The 21,489-nt window shown below is 43.4% G+C and overlaps 2 protein-coding genes, 1 long non-coding RNA gene and 2 pseudogenes across 3 annotated transcripts; 2 read left to right on the top strand and 3 right to left on the bottom strand.

The window, feature by feature from the left end:
- The first annotated feature begins 212 nt into the window (after positions 1-212).
- On the top strand, positions 213-3,968 carry LOC109879307 (prostaglandin D2 receptor 2-like). The gene is made up of 2 exons (XM_020471487.2): positions 213-753; positions 2,501-3,968. Exon 2 carries the CDS (start codon positions 2,548-2,550, stop codon positions 3,604-3,606), a length of 1,059 nt encoding a protein of 352 aa, XP_020327076.1. The 5' UTR covers positions 213-753; positions 2,501-2,547; the 3' UTR covers positions 3,607-3,968.
- Positions 3,969-4,261: 293 nt separating this feature from the next.
- LOC109879343 (probable G-protein coupled receptor 132) lies at positions 4,262-6,780 on the bottom strand. The gene is made up of 3 exons (XM_020471515.2): positions 6,623-6,780; positions 5,454-6,410; positions 4,262-5,117 (listed from the first exon to the last, which is right to left on the bottom strand). The coding sequence occupies exons 2-3, from the start codon at positions 6,038-6,040 to the stop codon at positions 4,721-4,723; spliced, it is 984 nt and encodes a 327-aa protein (XP_020327104.1). The 5' UTR covers positions 6,041-6,410; positions 6,623-6,780; the 3' UTR covers positions 4,262-4,720.
- A 6,490-nt stretch (positions 6,781-13,270) lies between these two features.
- Positions 13,271-16,104, bottom strand: LOC109879306 (UDP-glucuronosyltransferase 1-2-like; annotated as a pseudogene).
- LOC109879305 (UDP-glucuronosyltransferase 2A1-like) lies at positions 16,103-17,765 on the top strand (annotated as a pseudogene).
- Positions 17,766-19,143: 1,378 nt separating this feature from the next.
- On the bottom strand, positions 19,144-21,158 carry LOC109879352 (uncharacterized). The gene is made up of 3 exons (XR_002253517.2): positions 21,072-21,158; positions 20,082-20,208; positions 19,144-19,766 (listed from the first exon to the last, which is right to left on the bottom strand). It is a non-coding gene; the product is annotated as an uncharacterized LOC109879352 (long non-coding RNA).
- Between the last annotated feature and the right edge of the window lie 331 nt (positions 21,159-21,489).

Raw genomic sequence — 21,489 nt, 5'->3', positions numbered from 1 at the left:
CAACCCTGTTCCTGGAGAGCTACCCTCCTGTAGGTTTTCAATCCAACCCCAGTTGTAACTAACCCAATTTCGTTTTATCAACCAGCTAATTATTAGAGTCAAGTGCGCTAGATTAGGGTTGGAGTGAAAACCAACAGGACTGTTGCTCTCCAGGAACAGGGTTGGATAGTCCTGCTCTATATAGTGCATTTCCATTGACCAGGGTCCATAGGAGTCTATGGAGGTTTTTTTGTTGTTCTATCTTATGTTATTTTTAGTGCTACGCTGATTTTGATTACTGGATTGTTGGGTTTGGAGCTTTGCTGAAAGGCATTTAAAGTTTCCACACCAAACATAGTGACCAACAAAGCCATCAGAAAAACATGATTATTGCAGTACATTGTCTTGCTGTGGTCTTCAGCAATCTCTTCATCAACATTTCCAAGAAAGAGAGTGTTTGTGTGTGAGAGAGAGAGAGAGAGAGAGAGAGAGAGAGAGAGAAAAAAAAAAGAGAGATTGAATGCATCAAAAGATTCATAGAGCGTATCAAAACGACAAGGTTACAATGAGGAAATTAAGATTTTTGTCTTCAATCTGTCAAAAGCTTATCATCCCCTTGTTCAACTGACTAGCAGGTGTGACTGTAGGTGCGTCAGTGCGTTTGAATGCACACCCTTCATAACTACACTCATCACAACCAGAGCAACAAGTCTCCCAACGTGGACTCAGCACAAGAAACACTGTTGCATCTCACATTGGAGACAAAATTCTCAGGTAACGTGTGCTTTTATCTGTAATCCATTCATTTTAAATGTTTAATTAAAATGTACTGAAAAAAAAACTAAACGCAACATGTAAAGTGTTTTATGAGCTGAAATAAAAGATCATAGAAATGTTAGATACGCACAAATATTTCTCTCAAATGTGCACAAATTTGTTTTACATCCCTGATGGTAAGAATTTCTCTGTTGCCAAGTTAATCCATCCACCTGACAGGTGTGGTATATCAAGAAGCTTATGCTGGGGACAATAAAAAGGCCACTCTAAAATGTGCAGTTTTGTCACTCAACACAATGCCACAGATGTCTCGAGCTTTGAGGGACTGTGCAATTGGCATGCACGTCGTCCTTAGCAGGGTCTTAACCTGACTGCAGTTCGATGTCGGAAACCGAATTCAGTGGGCAAATGCTCGCCTTCGATGGCCACTGGCATGGTGGAGAAGTGTAATCTTCATGGATGAATCCCGGTTTCAACTGTACCGGGAATATGGCAGGAAGTATTTATGGCATCATGTGGGTGAACGGTTTGTTGATGTCAACGTTGTGAACAGAGTACCCCATGGTGGCGGTGGGGTTATGGTATAGCCAGGCATAAACTGCAGACAATAAACATAGTTTCATTTTATCGATGGCAATTTGAATGCACAGAGATACTGTGAGATGGCCATTCATCCACCACTATCACCTCATGTTTTAGCGTGATAATGCACAACCCCATGTCACAAGTTCTTCCATGGCCTGCATACTCACCCATTGAGTACATTTCGGATGCTCTGGATCAACTTGTAGGACAGCGTGTTCCAGTTCCCGCCAATATCCGTCAACTTCGCACAGCCATTGAAGAGGTGTGGGACAACATACCACGGCCACAATCAACAGCCTTGTTATGTTCTGTTAATTACTGATGTCCCCTTTAAGGATGGAGCACCCTTGGTCATGCGCAGGTTGTTCTATGTTATTCTGGTACTAACTCGTTTGAGTAAATGTGAAGCTCCAGTTCAATTGCTTATATTCAGAGTCTTTCTTATTACATAAATAAGTACTAAGTGTTAAGACACTACAAGCCTGATCAACGCTATGCGAAGTAGATGTGTCACGCTGCATGAGGCAAATGGTGGTCATACCAGATACGGACTGGTTTCCTAACCTCACCCTTGCCTTTTTTTTTAAAGGTATCTGTGACCAACAGATCCATATCTGTATTCCCAGTCATGTGAAATCTATAGATTAGGGCATAATTAATTAATTTAATTGACTGATTTCCTTATGTGAACTGTAACTCAGTAAAATCTTATAAAATGTTACATGTTGCATTTATATTTATGTTCAGTGTAGCTGAATTCCAGAATAAAGATTCATTTTTGGATCTGGATCCATTTAACTTGAAATGTAGGCTTACACAAAAGCTCTTAATTTGATATTAAAGATTGGAAAAGGTCTACTATAGACTACATTTTCATCAACACATTTACAGGCAAAGCCAGCCTACAAAGTGTTTACAATGAGAACAGAGGATGTGGAGAGGGTGAGATGGAGAGATAAACCACCTCTCTCTCTCTCTTATTAGTTTGAGGTGGCAGGGAAATGTTTTCAAGGTAACTTTTTGTACAGAAACCACAATGACTAATAATATGTTCAACAGTTGCACAACAGTGTCACCTGCCAAGTTCGTGATCGCCATGACTACCAACAACATTACAATCCTTAATGCCTTTGTGTTTTCTTTGCAATGTTGGGCACAGGAATTCAGAGCCAAAGTGGACAAGGTGTCAGAACCAGAATCTGAAAGATGACCACTTCCAGCAGCCCTGTCTACTGCCCTCTCATCCAGGCCATGGTGAACGTAAGCATGCCATCCAACTCCTCGGCCAGGGTGGGGGCTTTGAGCCTGGTGACGGTGTGTCTCCACGGCCTGGTCTCCGCCTTCAGTATCCTAGAGAACCTCCTCATCCTGGGGGTGGTGGGCTTCCGCGTCCGCCGCACAGTCATCAGTGTTTGGATCCTCAACCTGGCTGCCTCGGACCTCCTTTCCACAGCCTCCCTCCCCTTCTTCACCATCTTCCTGGCCCGCGGAAGCACTTGGACCCTGGGTACCACCTTCTGCAAGCTCCACTCCTCCGTCTTCTTCCTCAACATGTTCGTCAGCGCCTTCCTGCTGGCAGCCATCTCCCTCGACCGCTGTCTGGTGGTGCTGAAGCCCGTCTGGACCCAGAACCGGAGGAATGTACGCCTGGTCGGAAGAGTGTGTGGGGTCATCTGGGCCCTGGCAATACTCTGTACACTACCGTACTATCTGTTCCGGGATACTATTCGCCGACATGACGGGCGGGTCATGTGCTACTATAACTACGCCCAGTACCTCAATGTTAGGGAGTTTGACCTAAGAGAGCTGTGTGAGGCTCGCCAGGATGCCCTGGCCTTCTCTAAGCTCCTCCTGGCCTTCATACTTCCCCTGGTGGTCATTGTGGGGAGCTACGTGTTTGTGAACATTGGTATCACGCGGCGTGGCCGCAGAAGGCGCTCTTTCCGCTTTGTGCGGCTAGTGGTAGCTGTGGTAGTGAGTTTTGTGGTCTGCTGGGCTCCGTACCACATCTTCAGTGTACTGGAGGCTGTAGCCCAGTACCAACCCTCCCTCCGGGGCCTCGTGGCCCACGGTTTGCCCCCTGCCGCCAGTCTATCCTTCCTCAACAGTGTGCTAAACCCCATCCTCTATGTGTTCAGCTGCCCGGATTTGTGTGGTAAGATCAGACAGTCTCTGGGAGCGGTGCTTGAGAGCGTGCTGGCGGAAGACCTAGGTGAGTTCTCACGGCAACGCAGCAACCAACACTCCTCTATCGGTGCTTCATAGCTGCTGCTGAGGGGGATGAGGTCCCACAACAACGCCCCCTGCCTGAGAGGAGAAGACTCCAGGGCAGAGGAGGAGCTGGAGCCGAAGTAGGAGAAGACGCACTCTGCTGACTGAGCGGTCTGTCAAATTTGGTTCCGGTCCAGGTTCTGCATCTGTGGGATACATAATGATCGATTGATATGTCATGTAATTTTGAATCAGTATCATGTACAACATACAGTACTGAGGGACATATTTTGTGTGTTTTTGCAACGCTTCTCATAGCGTGTTTAATCTACTGATATGTAGAGCAATGTGAACTGTGAAGTATAGGCTCAGCTGTACTCTAGTATGCTTTTACATTTGCTTGCTCATTGTTTTTTACGGTACTCATTCCGAATAGGCTAAATACATCTGCTATATTTTCGATGGTCTTGTAGTACAGCCTTGACAGACAATCAGGAGCATTAAATACTGCGAATACACTGGCATCCCATTATTCAAACCTCTGCTCTGAAGCTGGACAACCTTTACTGTACTGATTAAGAGAGAACAGCTGCGAGGAATGGTTTGATTCTGTACATGTGTGTTGGTATGTATTTCAGCAGCTGAGGATGGTATACTCTTTTCTTTTTTTCTTTTTTTGAAAGATATATCTATCATGAATAAATCCTGTATTTCAATTGACGTTATTTACTGCGAATAGCAAATGAAAGTATAAAAATCATGACAAGCAAACAGTCAAGACATTATGACATTATTATTATTATAGTGCATTCATATGACAGTAGTAACTGAGGAAGCTATGGCAGTGCATCAACAGGTAGAGAGGACGGGCACAGCAGAAATGTGAAGTAGATGGAACGCTATTTCCAATTTCAGCTAGCAACATGCATGCTCTCTCCACTGGGTGGCACAATTGCTGCTTTTTTCCATCACTAATGCTCAGCAGTCAAACCAGTGGCGTCAGTTCCTTGAGCAAGTCCAAGAAAACACTGTAATATACTGTCTGTATGTCCAGTCTCGCTACACAATGTGTCCTCCTGCTGAATTCAAACTCATTAAAAAACAGGAAACACTATACACATTATCCAGGTTTTCTTCATTCAAAAACAGTTTGTCCAATCCAGTGTTTTTACACATTGTCACTAGGATCAGGATTCCCTCTGTGACTGAGTCTGACCTGTTTGGGGGTTGTGTGCCCCCGTCCCAGACAGGGCGTTAGGGACCTGCGGAGCTCCAGACGGGCGTTGTGACACAGGAAGATGTAGAACAGAGGGTCCAGCAGAGTGTTGAGGCTGGTCAGACCGTAGCACAGCCGGTAGCACAGGAAAATGGACCGTTCCAACTCGCAGGGGTTGTCTATGAGGAGGAGGGAGACAAAACGGTACCCCCCAACCAGATGGTAGGGTCCGAAGACGACAATGAAGATGACGGTGATGACGACAAGGATGCCAGTGATTTTGTGGCGGTCCTGGTTGGAGACGGAGGGTGACTGTTGGAGGGTCACCCCAATGCGGGCGGAGGTGTAACTGAAGAAAGTGAGAAAAATACGAAGGTCAAGGGTCATGTCCGTATCAGATAAATATGTTAGATGTGACCAGTTGACAAGACTTTTCTGATAGCCATACAAACCTTTCCATGCAAGAAAATGTTATTATGGTGGTGTTTCTAGTTTCTATAGTTACTACATGTATATAAAAGCAACTTAATGTTGGGTGTCTAATATCAACAAATATAGACAAATTGTTGTTGAAAAACATTAAAGGGACATATATCTTGTGGAGTACAGGCAACATTCCTCCTTTTCCTCATGAAACCATACATTCAGGCAGCCAATCATTCCTCATACTCAGTTTCCCACTCACCCCAGTATACCACAGGGCAGAAGGAACCCCATGATGACTGTAGCAATCTTAAAGTGGGCATATCTGAGGCTGACGGGGTACTGCTCCAGACACAGCAGCCTCTCTGCGTCGAACACCGATGGAAGCAACCCGCCTAAACAGAACAGGAAGGTCAGCGTCCAGACCGCCACTCCAGACACTGCCGCCACCCGCACCGTCCGCACGCCACGACTACTCAACGGGTGTACTATAGCCAGGCAACGGTCCAACGCTATCAAACAGAGGAACACCACGCTAGCGTAGACATTGACGTAGAAGACATAGCCCACAAACTCGCAGGCGGGGCGGCCGTAGGGCCAGCGGTGAGCCCCCTGGAGGTACAGGATCCATAGGGGGAGGGTGAGCAGCTGGAGGAGGTCAGAAAGCAGCAGGTTGAGGATGTAGACCAGCTGGCAGCCACCCCCACCGGAGCGGCCCAGTTGGTACAGTCCCCAGAGGGACAGCAGGTTGCAAGGGAGACCCAGTGAGAAGGCCAGGCTGTAGATGTAGGTGAGACCAAGTGTGTCAGTGTTCAGGGGGAGGTTGCAGCTGTCACTGTTGTTGTACATGGTCTGATAGTCTCTGGGTGAGGGCCGGAACCCTCAAAGTCCTTTTAGAAGAAACCAGGTGCTACAGTACACAGGTGCTTATATCACCCTCTGATACAGATCTATATTCCCAGAGAGAGACGGTGGTGTGAGAGTCTCTGCATTTTATATCCATTAAATTAATTCACAAATGCAATGGTAGAATGGTAGAAAAGGTGAAAATATATGTGTTTGACCAAGGAAGTTGTCTCTAATCGAAGTCATCCATAAATGCATATGCTTGTGATCTGTCCATATTGTTTCTATTAGCTCCCAGAGTCAGGTGTCCAGCACCAATATATTGCTCTGCTTAGGATCTATTGATTGGGTGTCTCTAGTCCTTGTGGAAAACCTGAGGAGAGTGATGATAAAGATGATGAAAGGATAATTTTCAACATTACTACAACATTTGTACAACATTCAATCAGAACATTACACATGCATGTAAAATACAACCATGTCAACAGGTGCAATAGTGCATGATATTCAGGGTAAAACGCACTCAACTAAAGCATGAAAAAGAGATTTAGCACAAGAAAACATTTTGAGAGTCTTTTCACTCACCTCTCCCATACCGTTCCACAGAACCCCTTCTTCGCTCAATCTGTTGGTGATCTGTGCAGCACAAAGTGTCTGCGTCCTCTGAGGGAACACAGCGTCTTAACCTCAGGGCCTTGTCTGTTCTCTGATCGTTTCCCTAGACAGGAAGCCCACTTCTCCAGGCTTTAACAGCCACATCCTGAGAACACAGGAGAACGCCTTTCTCCTCCTGAACAAAAACACTCACTCCTCTCCTCCCTCTTCCTCCCTCTTCCCTCGTTCTCTGACCATTAGAGGAGGAGAAAGTGAGTGAGAAGGAGAGGGTTGTTATGAGTGTAGGAAAGGAAATTAAGAAATTAGGTCTATGGGGGCCAAGGGTGGTCATTTGGGTGATGTGTCATTGAGTAGTTCTCAGGCTCCCTTTGTCCTTACATAATAAAGGTGTAACTGAAATCAGTAATTTGATGAACAGTTATGGATTCTTTTCTTCTAACAATCTGTGAGTTTATTGTTGGTTGGAGAAACAACTGAGATTTTTTGGTTAGATTCTATAACATGACATATTTCCCTTTTGTCTTCTCTAAAACAATGCATTCCTCAGAGGTGTGTGTGTGCATGAGGTGTATTTCCGGGTCAGAGATAACATGCCACAGAGGCTCTGTGATGAGAGGATCAGCCTCTGCATCGGAAGATGTGGAAGTGATTGACAGGCTGAGATAAGAGCTTAACAAAGAGACCAATATAAACTCAACACTCAACATTCAACACTAGTCTGTGGACCAAAGAGGCAGTGTAATCTCAACATTCAACACAAGTTAATGGACTCCTTTCAGATGACAGTCATCTTTAGTAAAATGTTATTTTATGGCCTTTAGGTGGAAGAGAAAATGGAGTTTTAAAAATATATATACAGTACCAGTCAAAGGTTTGGACACACCTCATTCCAGGGTTTTTTATTTACTTTTACTAATTATTCTACAATGTAGAATAATAGTGAAGACATCAAAACTATGAAATAACACATATGGAATCATGTAGTAACCAAACAAATCCAAATATATTTGAGATTCTTCAAAGTAGCCACCCTTTGCTTTGATGGGTAGGGCGTACGGCCCAATACATTACTGGGGCCAAGTTCCTGCCATCCAGTACCTATATACTAGGCTGTGTCAAAGACTCCAGTCACCCAAGTTATAGACTATCCTCTCTGCAACCACATGGCATGCAGTACCGGAGCGCCAAGTCTAGGACCAAAAGGCTCCTTAACAGCTTCTACCCCCAAGCCATTAGACTGCTGAACAATTCATACAATTTACATTGACACCCCCCCCCCCCCACCCTAAATTAACTTTGTAGCTCAGTCACAGGAAAAAAGCCACCGACTGCACAATTGAAATTGTTTGAGGAGAATGGGAGTGTGAGACAATGGTGGCTAGGCTATATTTTTAACACATGATATCATAGTGTAATCTTTCTCATCTTGTATTTTCCTTCAAATACTGCATGTCACCAGACTGAAATCCAATAGGTGCTGACAGTTCCAAGATACCATCTTCCCTAAGGGCAGTTTGAATAGAAAGAGCTTTTCATCAGTTTTTATTGAATCATGTACAGTGGATATCATTAATATTCAACCCCCTTGGATTTCTTAAAATGTTATTGTGTTACAAAGTGGAATTACAATTGGCTTAATTGTCACAGCAGTTGGAAGAACTGGACCAAGGTGCAGCGTGGTCAGCGTACATTTTCTTTATTAGAATGAAAAGACGCCGAACAAAACAATAAACACTACCAAACAAACCGTGAAGCTAAAGGATATGTGCCATAAACAAAGTCAACTTCCCACAAAGACAGGTGGGAAAAGGGCTACCTAAGTATGGTTCTCAGAGACAACGATAGACAGCTGTCCCTGATTGAGAACCCTACCAGGCCAAAACATAGAAATACAAATAATAGAACATAGAATACCCACCCCAAATCACACCTTGACCAAACCAAATAGAGACATAAAAAGGATCTCTAAGGTCAGGGCGTGACATTAATTTCATTTTTTTGTCAACGATCTATACTAAATACTCTATAATGTAACTTTTAAAGATGAATGAGAAATAAAACACTAATACAATATATTTTAATGTATTCAGACTCCTTGACTTTTTTCCACATTTTGTTACGTTTACCGCCTTATTCTAAAATGCATTGAAAAAAATGATCATCAATCTACACACAATACCCCATAATGACAAAGCGAAAACAGGTTTTTAGAAACAGAAATACCGTATTTACATAAGTATTCAGACCCTTTGCTATGAGACTCGAAGTTGAGCTACCAATGTTCACTCTAAACTGCGTGCCGGCGCCCAGTAGCCCACGGAGAGAAGTACCAAGTTGAACTTCACTCAACTTTCTAGAGTTTTCCATGTAAGTTAACACTATCAACGTTTCCCTTTACTGTGGCAATTATGATCGAATCAACGCAACATTAGCCACTTTCAATGCAACATGTCGAAACAAAACAAACTATGAAAGAGATTTTGTTGTAGACAGGATGCATCAGAGTAGGACTCTGTTGAGCATGACTCAGCCCACACTACACAGACCGGTGTGGCATAATCAATCAAAGCTGCAGTAGGCCTGAAGGACAAGTATGTAAACAGGTTAATAATCTCAAGCCCTGCATGTTTTTTTCAAAAGTCTCATCGAATGTAGGCCTACATTGAACACCACACATTGGCTGCTACTGTAGACTGAATGATAGAACAGCTATTTCCATGTGATGTGATGCATTTTCTCCATTGCTTTTGATGGTAGGCCACTCTGGTAGGCCTATATTATGATCAAATACCCACAGAAGCCTACTTGGCCACTGTTACAACTGTTACTTAAAGCAAGTACAGCCTCAGTGTTCACAGTAAACGCGCTGGAAGTTGCACAGAATTATCACAAAGTTGAAGTTGAAGACCTGAAATTTGCTCAGTGCAGAAAACAAAGAGGGAACATTGGTTACTACCCACTGCGGACAAACTAGTTGTTTCAACGTAATTTGTCAACATATTGTGACGTGGAATCTACGTGGTAAATACATTGGATTTGAAAAAAGTCATACTGTTTTTTTGAGAGTGAAATTTCAACCACAGTATTATGTCATCATGGTAACCAATTTTCCACATTGAAAAACCTTGTATAAAATATGTAGAATTTGTTCCTTAGAAACAACGTCAGATCTTCAACATTATATCCACTATCAGAAAACATAACTATAGGCTGGGCAGCACCTCCTACTGGAGAGTTGATCTATCTACAGCAACCTTTTGGTCTCCCATACAGGTTTTTTAACTAATCCCAGCTTTGATATTTGTAACTACTATTGCCAATGTGCAATTGTGAGAGTGATTGTTGAGAGATCTCCACTTAAAAAGAGAGATCTCCACTTAAAAAGAGAGATCTCCACTTAAAATGTTGCTATTGAAGTCATTCCAAGGGGTAGGTTTAACAGAGCAAATTAAATGCGACCATACTTTATCACTCATATCAATAATACTATTTAGGCCTATATAACATTTGCAGTCAACAGCTATTGTTTATATTTAAAAAAAATTGGGGGGGACAATACAATAGGCCTAGGGTTACAAGCTCTGGCTGATTTCAAATGTAATTATTTTGAATTGTGTTTGGTTGTCAACGCAATAAAACATTATTGAAAGTGCATTTAAAGTGATTTAGTCCTATTCTTTTAACTTAGATTTTTGGTTAAGGTGGAGACTTTAATTATTAGACTAGATTTAGTCAGAGGCACAGATGGAACTATCCAAGCAGAAGATAAATCTCCTTCAAATGTTGATATCTGGTTGCGTTGACAATGAAACACAATTCAATATCACTTTTGTTGACAGGTTATTAAATGATATGTTGGATTCACATCTCCAACTCAACCAAAAATAAAAGTTAAAGAATAGAATTAAGCCAATGACTCCGATGGAAATATCCAAGCAGTCGACACTGTACATTTCCTTTAAATGTTGATATTTGGTTGTATTAGGCTACCTTACAAATGAATGTAACATTCAACTCAATTCAATTCAATTCAACATTCAAACTTTATATAATTACACAAGATGAAATGTATAGTTACAGTAACCTCAAAATGTGTCATTGGTTGTGTTACCCATTTTGAGGTTACTGTAACTATACATTTTCATCTTGTGTAATTATATAAAATTTGCATGTTCAAGATAGCATGCATAGGTCTTTGCACGTCTGTGGAGATCTTCACAATTGCTATAATAATCTGTCAGAATCTTGAACAGCATTGATCACTTGCATCATATACTTTTAATGTAATTAAAACTGCAATCCAGGTCATATGGGTCTGCTATTAGATGAAGCACAGTGATAATACATTAATTTGTTGTATAAGTAAACAAAATATCTAACATTGTATTCCCATTTGAACTTTGCTGTGCTTTTACATAGTTGCAAGCACTGTGATAGACACTTGAGTGACAACTAAACCTAAAATCTGACATAGTTTTTCCATTGGAATTTGGATGTGCTTTTAGATGGTTGAAAGCATAGTGATAACACATTGTAAACTTTTGGCTGTCTTTTTGAGTCTCAACTAAATATTACCCAATTATGTTATGTTTATGTTGAAATGACGTGGTCTGTGCCCAGTTGTTACAATTTTGTTGATCACAGCCATTGAACTCTTTAGCTGTTTTGAAATTACCATTTGATTCATGGTGACATCCCTAAGCAGTTTCCTTCCTGTCCTGTAGCTCAGTTTAGAAGGACGACCGTATCTTTGATGTGTCTGGGTGGTTTAATTCATCCCCCGCAGCATAATTATTTTCTTGACCATGCTTAAAGAGATATTCAATGTCTGATTTGTTATTGTTACCCATCTACCAATCACTGCCCTTCTAAGTCCAAAAGGCTTCTTAACAGCTTCTACCCCCAAGCCATAAGCCATAAGACTCCTGAACAGCTAATCAAAGGGCTACCCAGACCCCTCTATTACACTGTTTATTATTTATGACTGGTCACTTTAACTCTACCTACATGTACATATTACCTCAATTACCTCGACTAACCGGTGCCACCGCACATTGACTCTGTACCGGTACCCCATGTATATAGCCTCGCTATTGTTTTTTTTTTTTTTGTTTTCATAAAAAAATTTTTTTTAACCCTCTTAAGGATCTGCCCCTTTAGTTCAGTTTTCGCCTAAAATGACATACCCTTGATACCATAACCTTGATACCATTTTAAAGGAAACACTTTGAAGTTTGTGGAAATGTGAAATGAATGTAGGAGAATAAAACACATTAGATCTGGTAAAAGATAATACAAAGAAAAAAAACATGCGTTTTTTTTTGTACCATCATCTTTGAAATGCAAGAGAAAGACCATATTGTATTATTCCAGCCCAGGTGCTATTTAGATTTTGGACACTAGATGGCAGCCATGTATGTGTAAAGTGTTGGACTGATCCAATGAACCATTGCATATCTGTTCAAAATATTGTATCAAGACTGCCCAAATGTGCCTCATTGTTTAATTAATACATTGTCAAGTTCATAATTGTGCACTCCTCAAACAATAGCATGGTCTTCTTTCACTGTAATAGCTACTGTAAATTGGACAGTGCAGTTAGATTAACAAGAATTTAAGCTTTCTGCCCATATCAGATATGTCCTGGGAAATGTTCAAGTCCTTTCTCATTATGGTTTGTTTCAGCCATTTGTGTCATTGTTGACAGCAAATTGGCAATTGATAGTCATATGTACAAAATCTTAAATACACTCTATCACCAAAAGTATGTGGGCACGTGCTGGTCGAACATCTCATTCCAAAATCATGGGCATTAATATGGCGTCGGTCCCCCCTTTGATGCTATAACAGCCTCCACTCTTCTGGGAAGGATATTCACTAGATGTTGGAACATTGCTGCAGGGACTTCCATTCAGTCACGAGAGCATCAGTGAGGTCTGGCACTGATGTTGGGCAATTAGGCCTGGCTCGCAGCCGCGTTCCAATTCATCCCAAAGGTGTTCGATGGGGTTGAGGTCGGGGCTCTATGCAGGCCAGTCAAGTTCTTCCACACCGATCGCAACAATCCATTTCTGTATGGACCTCGCTTTGTGCACAGGGGAATTATCATGCTGAAACAGGGAAGGCCCTTCCCCAAACTGTTGCCACAAATTTGGAAGCATTAAGATTTCCCTTCACTGGACCTAAGGGCTGAGCTCGAACCATGAAAAACAGCCCTAGAACATTATTCCTCCTCAACCAAACTTTACAGTTGGCACTATGCAGTTGGGCAGGTAGCATTCTCCTGGTAAACTCAGATTCGTCCGTCGGACTGCCAGATGGTGAATCGTGATTCATCACTCCAGAGAACGCATTTCCACTGCTCCTGAGTCCAAAGGCAGTGAGCTTTACACCACTCCAGCCAATGCTTGGCATTGCGCATGGCGATCTTAGGCTTGTGTGCGGCTGCTCGGCCATGGAAACCCATTTCATGAAGCTCCTGACAAACAGTTATTGTGCTGACATTGCCTACAAAGGCAGTTTGGAACTCGGTAGTGAGTGTTGCAACCGAGGACAGGTGATATTTACACACTTCAGCACTCTGCGATCCTGTTCTGTGAGCTTGTATGGCCTACCACTTCACATCTGGGTCGCCCTGCGCACCTGCAGCCGCAGGGCGTTGTCAAACTGGTCAAAGAGGAGTGGCAGGCCCAGCACAGGGATCCAGTGGTATATGACCTCATACAGGCCGCTGGTGCCTCCGTGAGCCACGAAGAAGCAGGTGTTAGGGTGGCCCAGGACATTGCTCAGAGGGAGCCAGTCCAGCAGCAAGGTGTTGTTTCACAGGAAAGAGGGTCTTTCTCCCAAGAAACTCCACACCACCTTGTGAGGCAGCTGGGCGAAGGCTTGGGCCACTACCTCGGTCACTACCTCCTTAGGCAGGGCAGACACCAGCGTTCCCAGAGACATCACCATGACCCCGTGCTCCCCAGAGCTCTGCATGCAGGCCTCCAAGCCCCCCACATAGACCACGTTGGGCATGGTGGGACTCGGTAACTCAAAGACAAAGTCCACCCTCATCAGCCACTCGTCCGCCGAGCGCTGCATGGAGATCAGTTCAGCATCGGGGGGAAGTGATGTCGGAGGAGGTCGACATAGAGAGGCAGGATGACCAGGCACTCCTCGAAGAGCATGACCAGGCACCGCAGGAAGTTCTCTGTCCTCTGCAGGAAGTCCATTGTGTCACTGAACAGTTAATTGTACATGGCGACATAGGACGGCGGTGTGGGGGCGACGATCATGGGGGCCTCACCAGCGTTGAGCCAGTGGATGTTATAAACCATGGGCAGGTCCAGGTATTGGGCCAGGAGCCCCCTAGCAGGGAAGGCAGGATCAGTAACATCAGGTAGAATCTAGACTCCCTCAGTTTGGCGACAAGGGTCGAGTCATCCAAGATGGCATAGATCATGTTGAGTGCCCCACCATGAAACATAATCAACATGACCGCCGTGTCCTTCTGCTACTCCAGGAGGCGGTGGACAGGTAACCCCCTGCAGAGTTACAGAGAGCACTGGATCAGGACGGTGTTGAAGTCAGAACCGAGGTCCCCCGCCCAGCCGGAGGAGGAGCAGGGTTCAGGGTCACTGAGGTGTAGAAAGGGGAATTGTGGGGAATGTACCAGCTCATGGCGGAGCGCAGCAGTGAGTGGAGTCGAGCTCTTGGAGTTATTTTGCAGACACTCTTATCCAGAGCGACTTACAGGAGCGATTAGTGTTAAGTGTCGTGATCAAGGGCACATCGACAGGTTTTAGCACCTAGTCGGCTCGGGCATAGCCGCTGCAGCACCCCCTGAAAAATATAAAAAATATACTTTTTAATAATTTTGTAAAACTTTTTTTTTCACTAAAGTTATGCACGGGACCTTTACTAGTCCTGTCATAGCGGACTACGTTGCGCACAGCAACAGGCCTCATAGCAGGCCTTTTGCACAAAGACACTTCAGCCAGGGACAGAAGAGTGATACGTTACCTACAGCATCCGAAATCTATGTGCAATCACTCTAATTACTTAGTTCGACCCAACATGACATAGGTGAAACGTTCTGGACTTTCCCAAAAGTCTGCTACTCTATATTCAAGTCAACTGCACCTCAGTCAATGCAAATATAACAATGCGACACTAGCTTGCACTCTGCAAAGAACAGAGCTTATGTATGTTTGGTGATATGTATGTGTGGTGATTGATCAATTTATAGTTTCTCCTGTTAGTTTAACTTTATAAATCTATATATGCTATAGCCTTCCATGTCACGTTTTAGCATCCAATGGGCCTCATTATTCCAGTCCCCTGCCTCTCTACCAAACCAATAGGTTACAATAGCCCGTCTGTAGGGATTTCCACCATAATCGCCTTAACTGTGTTACCATGATAATGTTATTAAGGTTAATTCAACTGAAGTTCACAATGGACACAATGAAGTTGGGCTGAGACAGTACCTCAGTTGCTTTTGTACATATTGTAGTTTAATCCAGAAGTACTATAGCAATCTACAGGTAACTGCCAAAATAAAAAGAAACCCTTGAGTAAATGAGGGATACAAAGTATATTGAAAGCAGGTGCTTCTACACAGGTGTGGTTCCTGAGTTAAGTTAGAAATGAACATCCCATCATGCTTAGGGTCATGTATAAAATGCTTGGCAGGCAATTATTTTTTGGCTACCGTGTCTATGGATGGCAATGCCCCCATCCACAAGGTACGAGTGGTCACTGACTGGTTTGTTGAACATGAAAATGATGCCATGGCCGTCTCAGTCACCAGATCTCAACCCAATTGAAGACTTAAGGGGATTCTGGAGCGGCTCCCTAAACAGCGTTTTCCACCACCATCAACAAAACACCAAATTATTACATTTTGCGTCGAAGAATGTTGTTTGAGTTCCAGACATTTGTAGAATCTTTGCGAAGGCGCGTTGAAGCTGTTCTGGCTCGTGGTGGTTCAACACCCTATTAAGACACATTCATTCCATCCATTCAAATTATTGTTTTTTCTGTTCAATTTACATCCCTTTGACCCGCACTGTAGGAGCTCAACGCTTAAGATGTTCACTCTACCCTGCATTTACATCTGCAACCCTGTGCGTGTGACTAATAAATGCTCTAAAGCTAAACCTTGGTATTTCCTTTATCTTGGAAGTTACCTGTAAATCACATTAGCTCACACCAGAGCTGGCTCTGGCTTACACTCATTTTGTATTTGTTTTGTGGGTTTGCTCCTCCTTTATCAATTCCATATCTGTTGTATGATTCTCCTAGCCTGGTGGAGCCATTCGCAGCGATCAGGCTGGTTCCCCCAAAAGGAGTGACTACTCCTTTTGTGGCTGCCCTTTACTTCCTGCTCCTATCGCCTGGCAACAGTTGCCACGGTAGCGCCTGCGGTGGGTAAATCTTGGATGGTAGACGGAAGCTACACTCATGAGGTCCCAGGTCACCGTGCTGCGCTCCGCCAAGAGCTGGTACATCCCCCAGAATTCCCCTCCGTACACCTCCGTCACCGTCCACATGTTGGAGGACGAGGTGGGCAAGAGCTACTATGACAAGATAATGCAAAGGATTCTGGGAGTCCGGTCCCTGCCACCCTGCCTGCGCTCCTTCCGCAAGCAGTACTGGATCACTTCCACGCAGCCAACGGCCCACGAGATCTGCGCCAGAGCGGCCGCCACCATATTTGATGATCGGTGTTCATGGCTTTGCTCTGGAACGCCCGGTTTGACCTGGTGCTGACTGACCCTGGTCTGCCCATAGGGGTCATTCTGGCCAATGTGCTCGGTCTGCCTCTGTTCTTCAACCTGCTATGGTTGCTTGAGAGGGCCACTTCACCTTCACCCTTTCCCCGCGCGGGCCCAGAGCTCTCCAACCACATGGACTTCCTTTAGAGAACCAGGAATGGGTTGCATTATGTCTATGTTTAGTGGAGCAATATTTAATAAATAACCCTGCATATACAAGCCTTATCCAACATCACTTCCCCCCTGGTGCTGACCTGGACTCCATGCCGCGCTTGGCGAACGTATGGCTGATTTTTTAATTAACCTTTATTTTACTAGGCAAGTCAGTTAAGAACAAATTCTTATTTTCAATGACGGCCTAGGAACAGTGGGTTAACTGCCTGTTCAAGGGCAGAACGACAGATTTTGTACCTTGTCAGCTCGGGGATTTGAACTTGCTGAGGGTGGACTTTGAGTTCCTGCGGCCCACCATGCCCAACGTGGTCTATGTGGGGGGCTTCCAGTGCTGTCCAGCTTGGCCGCTCCCTGCTGACATAGAGGCCTACATGCAGAGCTCTGGGAAGCACAGGGTGGTGGTCATGTCTCTGGGAATAATAGTGTCTGCCCTGCCTAAGGAGGTAGTGGACCAAGTATTCGCCCAGCAGCCCCATAAGGTGGTGTTGAGGTTCCTGGGAGAACAACCCTTTTCCCTGGAGAACAACACCCTGCTGCTGTACTGGCTCCCCCAGAAAGACCTCCTGGGCACCAAAGGCCCAGGAGGTCTTTGAGGCACCAAAGGCCTGTATGAGGCCATCTACCACGGGGTCCCTGTGCTGGACCTGCTGCTCCTCTTCGACCAGTTTGACAACGTCCTGCGGCTGCAGGTGCGCGAGGCAGCGCGTGGAGGACATGTGCTACTTCTTTTCCATATGATGAAATACTCTGTAGATTTTGATTGTCTAACAATGTAATGTCTTGTAAGACTTCTATATTGCCTTAAAGGGGAACTGCACCCGCTGAGTTGGACTCATTCATTGGCTTGCTCCTCCAAAAATGCTGGCAGCCATGACAGAAGCCAAACATGAGTTGGCTTGGGGGGTGTGGTTTGATGTGGGTGTTTCTTGAGCGCCACCACCAGGACACACCCATCTGTCAGAGCTGTCATGAGTCTCTCTCCTTGCTGAGGTGCAAAGGTGCCGGCTAGGCAAAGGTTTGAAGATAGCCAGACCCCCGTCTCCTGAGGGAGTTGGCCCAGTTTTGACTTAACCGGTCATAAATGGTTTCTAACTTTCTGCCTCTCAGTATCCAACAAAGGAATGTGCTGTGTGTAGAGAACTCTAACTTCAAAAGATTGGACATTGGAACATTAGTTTTGAAATCCAAACGTTTGGAATGGTTGTGGGGATCTAAACAATAGTGATGTCATTAAGGATTGGATAACAAGATAACGGTAACTCTGAAAGTGTACACATCCTAGTTATCAGATTCGCATCTAAATGTTGTATAAAATAAATGATTAAGTATAAGAATACTTTTGTGAAGATAATGTGATTCCAGCCTTCTAAAATTAGATAATTGTTTTCCATGTAAACCTATGCTCAGTCAGTGGCCACACCCAAGTGAGCACAGACATTGTGTTGGCGCGATAGACCGCCCCCTTTCTACCCGAGTATAAAACCCTTTGTAACGAAATTTACATTCGACCAAAGAATGTAAAGACGTGGTCCACATGTTGAAATGGTTAAAACTACAAGACCAGAAAATGGTAAGACCCGCTGAAACTCTCGACGAGTGAAGAAGGTGAAGACTAGACCAAACATTCAAAGTCTGCAGCTGGGTATGTAAAGTAGTCTAGGACAATTGACCAAAGAAGGGAGGGAAGAACAGATCCCTCTCACCACAGTGTGGTACACCTGGAGTTATCCATTCTAAGAACACTCCAAGACAAAGAAGCCTACAACTAAGGACATTGTGACCTCTGGTGGACAACTAGAGACTTACATCAAACTACTGCCCATAGACAGATCGAGTGGTTTCAACAGAGACGACAGAGAAAGACATCTATCTACATGTAAATAAATATATGTTGCATTTCGTATCTGAATGAGCGGTTGTTAGGGTGCTAAATATTCATTTTTACGGTGATCGTAGTTTCCAAATGTATGTAAGATAAGTCCACACTAAGTCTCTCCCGCTCTTTATCTTTCCCCACCCCCTTTTCATTGTGTAACAAGCCGTCATATTGCATTATGTTAGAAAATCAATAACCTATACAGTGTGTGTGTGTGTGTGTGTTTATGTATATCTGTGTGATTATTTACTTAGTTAGTAAATAAATAAGTAAGCCAATTTGTGTATTGCTGATTCGTCACTTAGGGTTCATGCAGATTTACGAAGTCAACAACGTTCAGAATGAGACTGATAATTAATAATTGACTGTTATGGATGTAAGAGATCATCTTTAGAGTTTAAGTTGGGAGATAGTAACTCAGTAAATAACTTTTCCCCTGGTGCCCCAAATTCCTAATGAGTTAATTGTTACATGATTCATTTAATTGAGTAATCATTAAACGTAGTGGGTAATTATCTGATAAATAGCAGTCATCACATTGATGATAGTCAGATCCTTGCCCAATAACTACAGGCTACAGTATGGAGAGATGACAGAGTACGCTTTTTAAATGTTTTATTTAACTAGGCAAGTCAGTTAAGATCAAATTCTTATTTTCAATGATGGCCTAGAAACAGTGGGTTAACTGCCTTGTTTAGGGGCAGAATGACAGATTTTTACCTTGTCTGCTCGGGGATTCGATCTTGCAACCTTTTGGTTACTAGTCCAACGCTCAACCTGCCGCCTTTGAATAGTTCAGTAGCCTACAGAGTAATATGAGAAGAATGCAATTGCTGAATTTATGCAGATATTCTAAACTAATGTTTTGACAACTTTCAAATGAATTAACAGGTCCATGTAAAATAAACAGCGCTTCACATAATACCGTAGAATCAGGGTTCTGCTAATATAACAATGTGCACCTTTCATTGTCATTCCCAGCCGATACAGATACTGTGATTATCTGCATTTGGTCTAGTGGAATTGGGGCGACCTTGGCAAACGTGGTGTCCTGTGTGGTGTCCCGTATACAATAGGAGTTTCCAGATCCTGGTGCAGAGCACACAGGGTTTGTCCCACCCAATATTGACTGATAACATTGCATTCAATCATTTAAAAAAATACATGTAAAATGTGTGTCTAGTAAGATTGTAATGCCAAGTGCCAGGCCTCTCTCCCCAATTCAGACATCAGTATCAAGCCTGTCTATCAGTCTGGACTTCATCTTGAAAGTCTCCATGTGCTGACTCCATACATGTTTCTGTGAACACACACACAGTCACGGTTATATTACCAACGGAAGTTAGGATAGGTTATATATCTGAGAAACAAACATATACTGAGGTTTGAACAGGTCAGATAAAAACAACCCCTATCAATGGCAGTTATGATTAGCATGGTGGAACCAACCTGATCGCTGCATTCACCTTTCAATTTCACTTCCGATATCATATGTGAAGTGAAATAGAATGGCAAATGCAGCGATCCGGTTGGTTCCACCAGGCTAAGTTATGAAGGTGAATAGGGACAAAACTCTAAACGGTTTTGACCTTTGACCATTTATAGGAATGCTCACAGCGAGGGCATGTCTGCATGATGCTGAGGGTCCGTTTGCTGGTCTTCTCTATGTTGCATGTTCGGCTGCAAACTGGACATTTCTCATAAACAACAATGTACTTCCTCATCTTATGAGGTGGTGGTGACTGGGAGCGCCGGTAATACAAGGGACAGCCAAGTGGTCAATTATTATCAGGAAAGCACAAAGCTTTTCGATAATGCACTTCACAACCAAAATGACTTACTACTTGTATCTGCTTAGCTGGGTAATTAACCTTGACCTACTAGTTTATCAAACTTGGGGAATTACAACTTTTCACACAACACACATTACATTGTTGATGAAGCTGTCTGTGTCATCAGGGCAGTACCTCTGGTCAAGTTAATTTTATGCTTTACAGATGTCGACTGACTAGCTCCAGATTGGATTAGATTCAGGCCGGTGACGGTTTGTTGTTCCTAGTTCATTGTATTAGTCAGACTTAGAAATAAATTAGCTACTATCATAGCTGAATCCATTATTTAAACAATACAGAATACACTTGTATGAGCTACAAACTGACTTGCAAATCCGACTTGTAGTAGGGTAACAGTTAGCTAGCCTGCCTTGCTAGCGTTATCAAATGATAAATTGTCATGAGGTAGCTAGTTAGTTATCCAACTAACTAACTACGTTAATGGTAGCCAAAATATTAGCTAGCCTGCCTCACTCTATCAACAGATAGCTAACGTTAACTACATAACCAGCAAGAATGTTATATACAGTCCTTGGCTAAATTACACCAGCTAGCTAGGACATGATGTTCCAGTATCTATAGTTATATGCACACCAAGCTAGCGTTACTGGTGCAGACTTGGGGAGCGACAAACTCCAACCACCTATTCAGCATACTAGGCTACGAGTACTAACTAGCACAGCTAGAACAATGAGACTAGTTATACAAATCTTTGGTACTAAGGTCCATTGGCAGGGCATGCAAACTTTAGAACTTTGGTTTCCACTAGTTACCACAGCCACGCATGATCAAACGTGTATAGGTATTTTCAGTCCCCCGACCGGGTCGATGAAGGGAAGCGGAAGGACGATTTGCACGTGGAGAATGGCAAAAGGAAGCACGATTTGTTGATTTTGTAATCCAAACCCAACCTTAATTTACTTTTTGTGACACACCGGTTCCAAACTCAGTTTTGGAGTAAACTGACTTGATGACCAAAATTATCCTATTTACACTTTGTAGTAAATTTTAACACTAGAATACATGTTTCTGACTCATAATGATGCTTCGTAGGCCGTTTTAAGCGCAGTCTCTCTTACATTTTTTTTGTATTGTCAAATTTTCAGAAACAGGAGAATAATAGTTTAGAGTTGTTTAGCGAACAATTGTTTATTTTGTTTAACAACAAATATACAAGTTGCAGGCAAAGTA

This window comes from Oncorhynchus kisutch, linkage group LG9 (genome assembly GCF_002021735.2).
Source record: "Oncorhynchus kisutch isolate 150728-3 linkage group LG9, Okis_V2, whole genome shotgun sequence".
In the NCBI taxonomy this organism is placed as follows: Eukaryota; Metazoa; Chordata; class Actinopteri; order Salmoniformes; family Salmonidae; genus Oncorhynchus; species Oncorhynchus kisutch.
This window is presented reverse-complemented; position numbering and strand designations above follow the sequence as displayed.

Excerpts from the sequence above, each read along its gene's own strand:
- LOC109879307 (XM_020471487.2), top strand. The coding sequence starts at position 2,548 with ATGACCACTTCCAGCAGCCCTGTCTACTGCCCTCTCATCCAGGCCATG.
- LOC109879343 (XM_020471515.2), bottom strand. The coding sequence starts at position 6,040 with ATGTACAACAACAGTGACAGCTGCAACCTCCCCCTGAACACTGACACA. Across the intron at positions 5,118-5,453 it reads CTGCCCTGTGGTATACTGGG|TTACACCTCCGCCCGCATTG; the intron begins GTGAGTGGGAAA and ends CACTTTCTTCAG.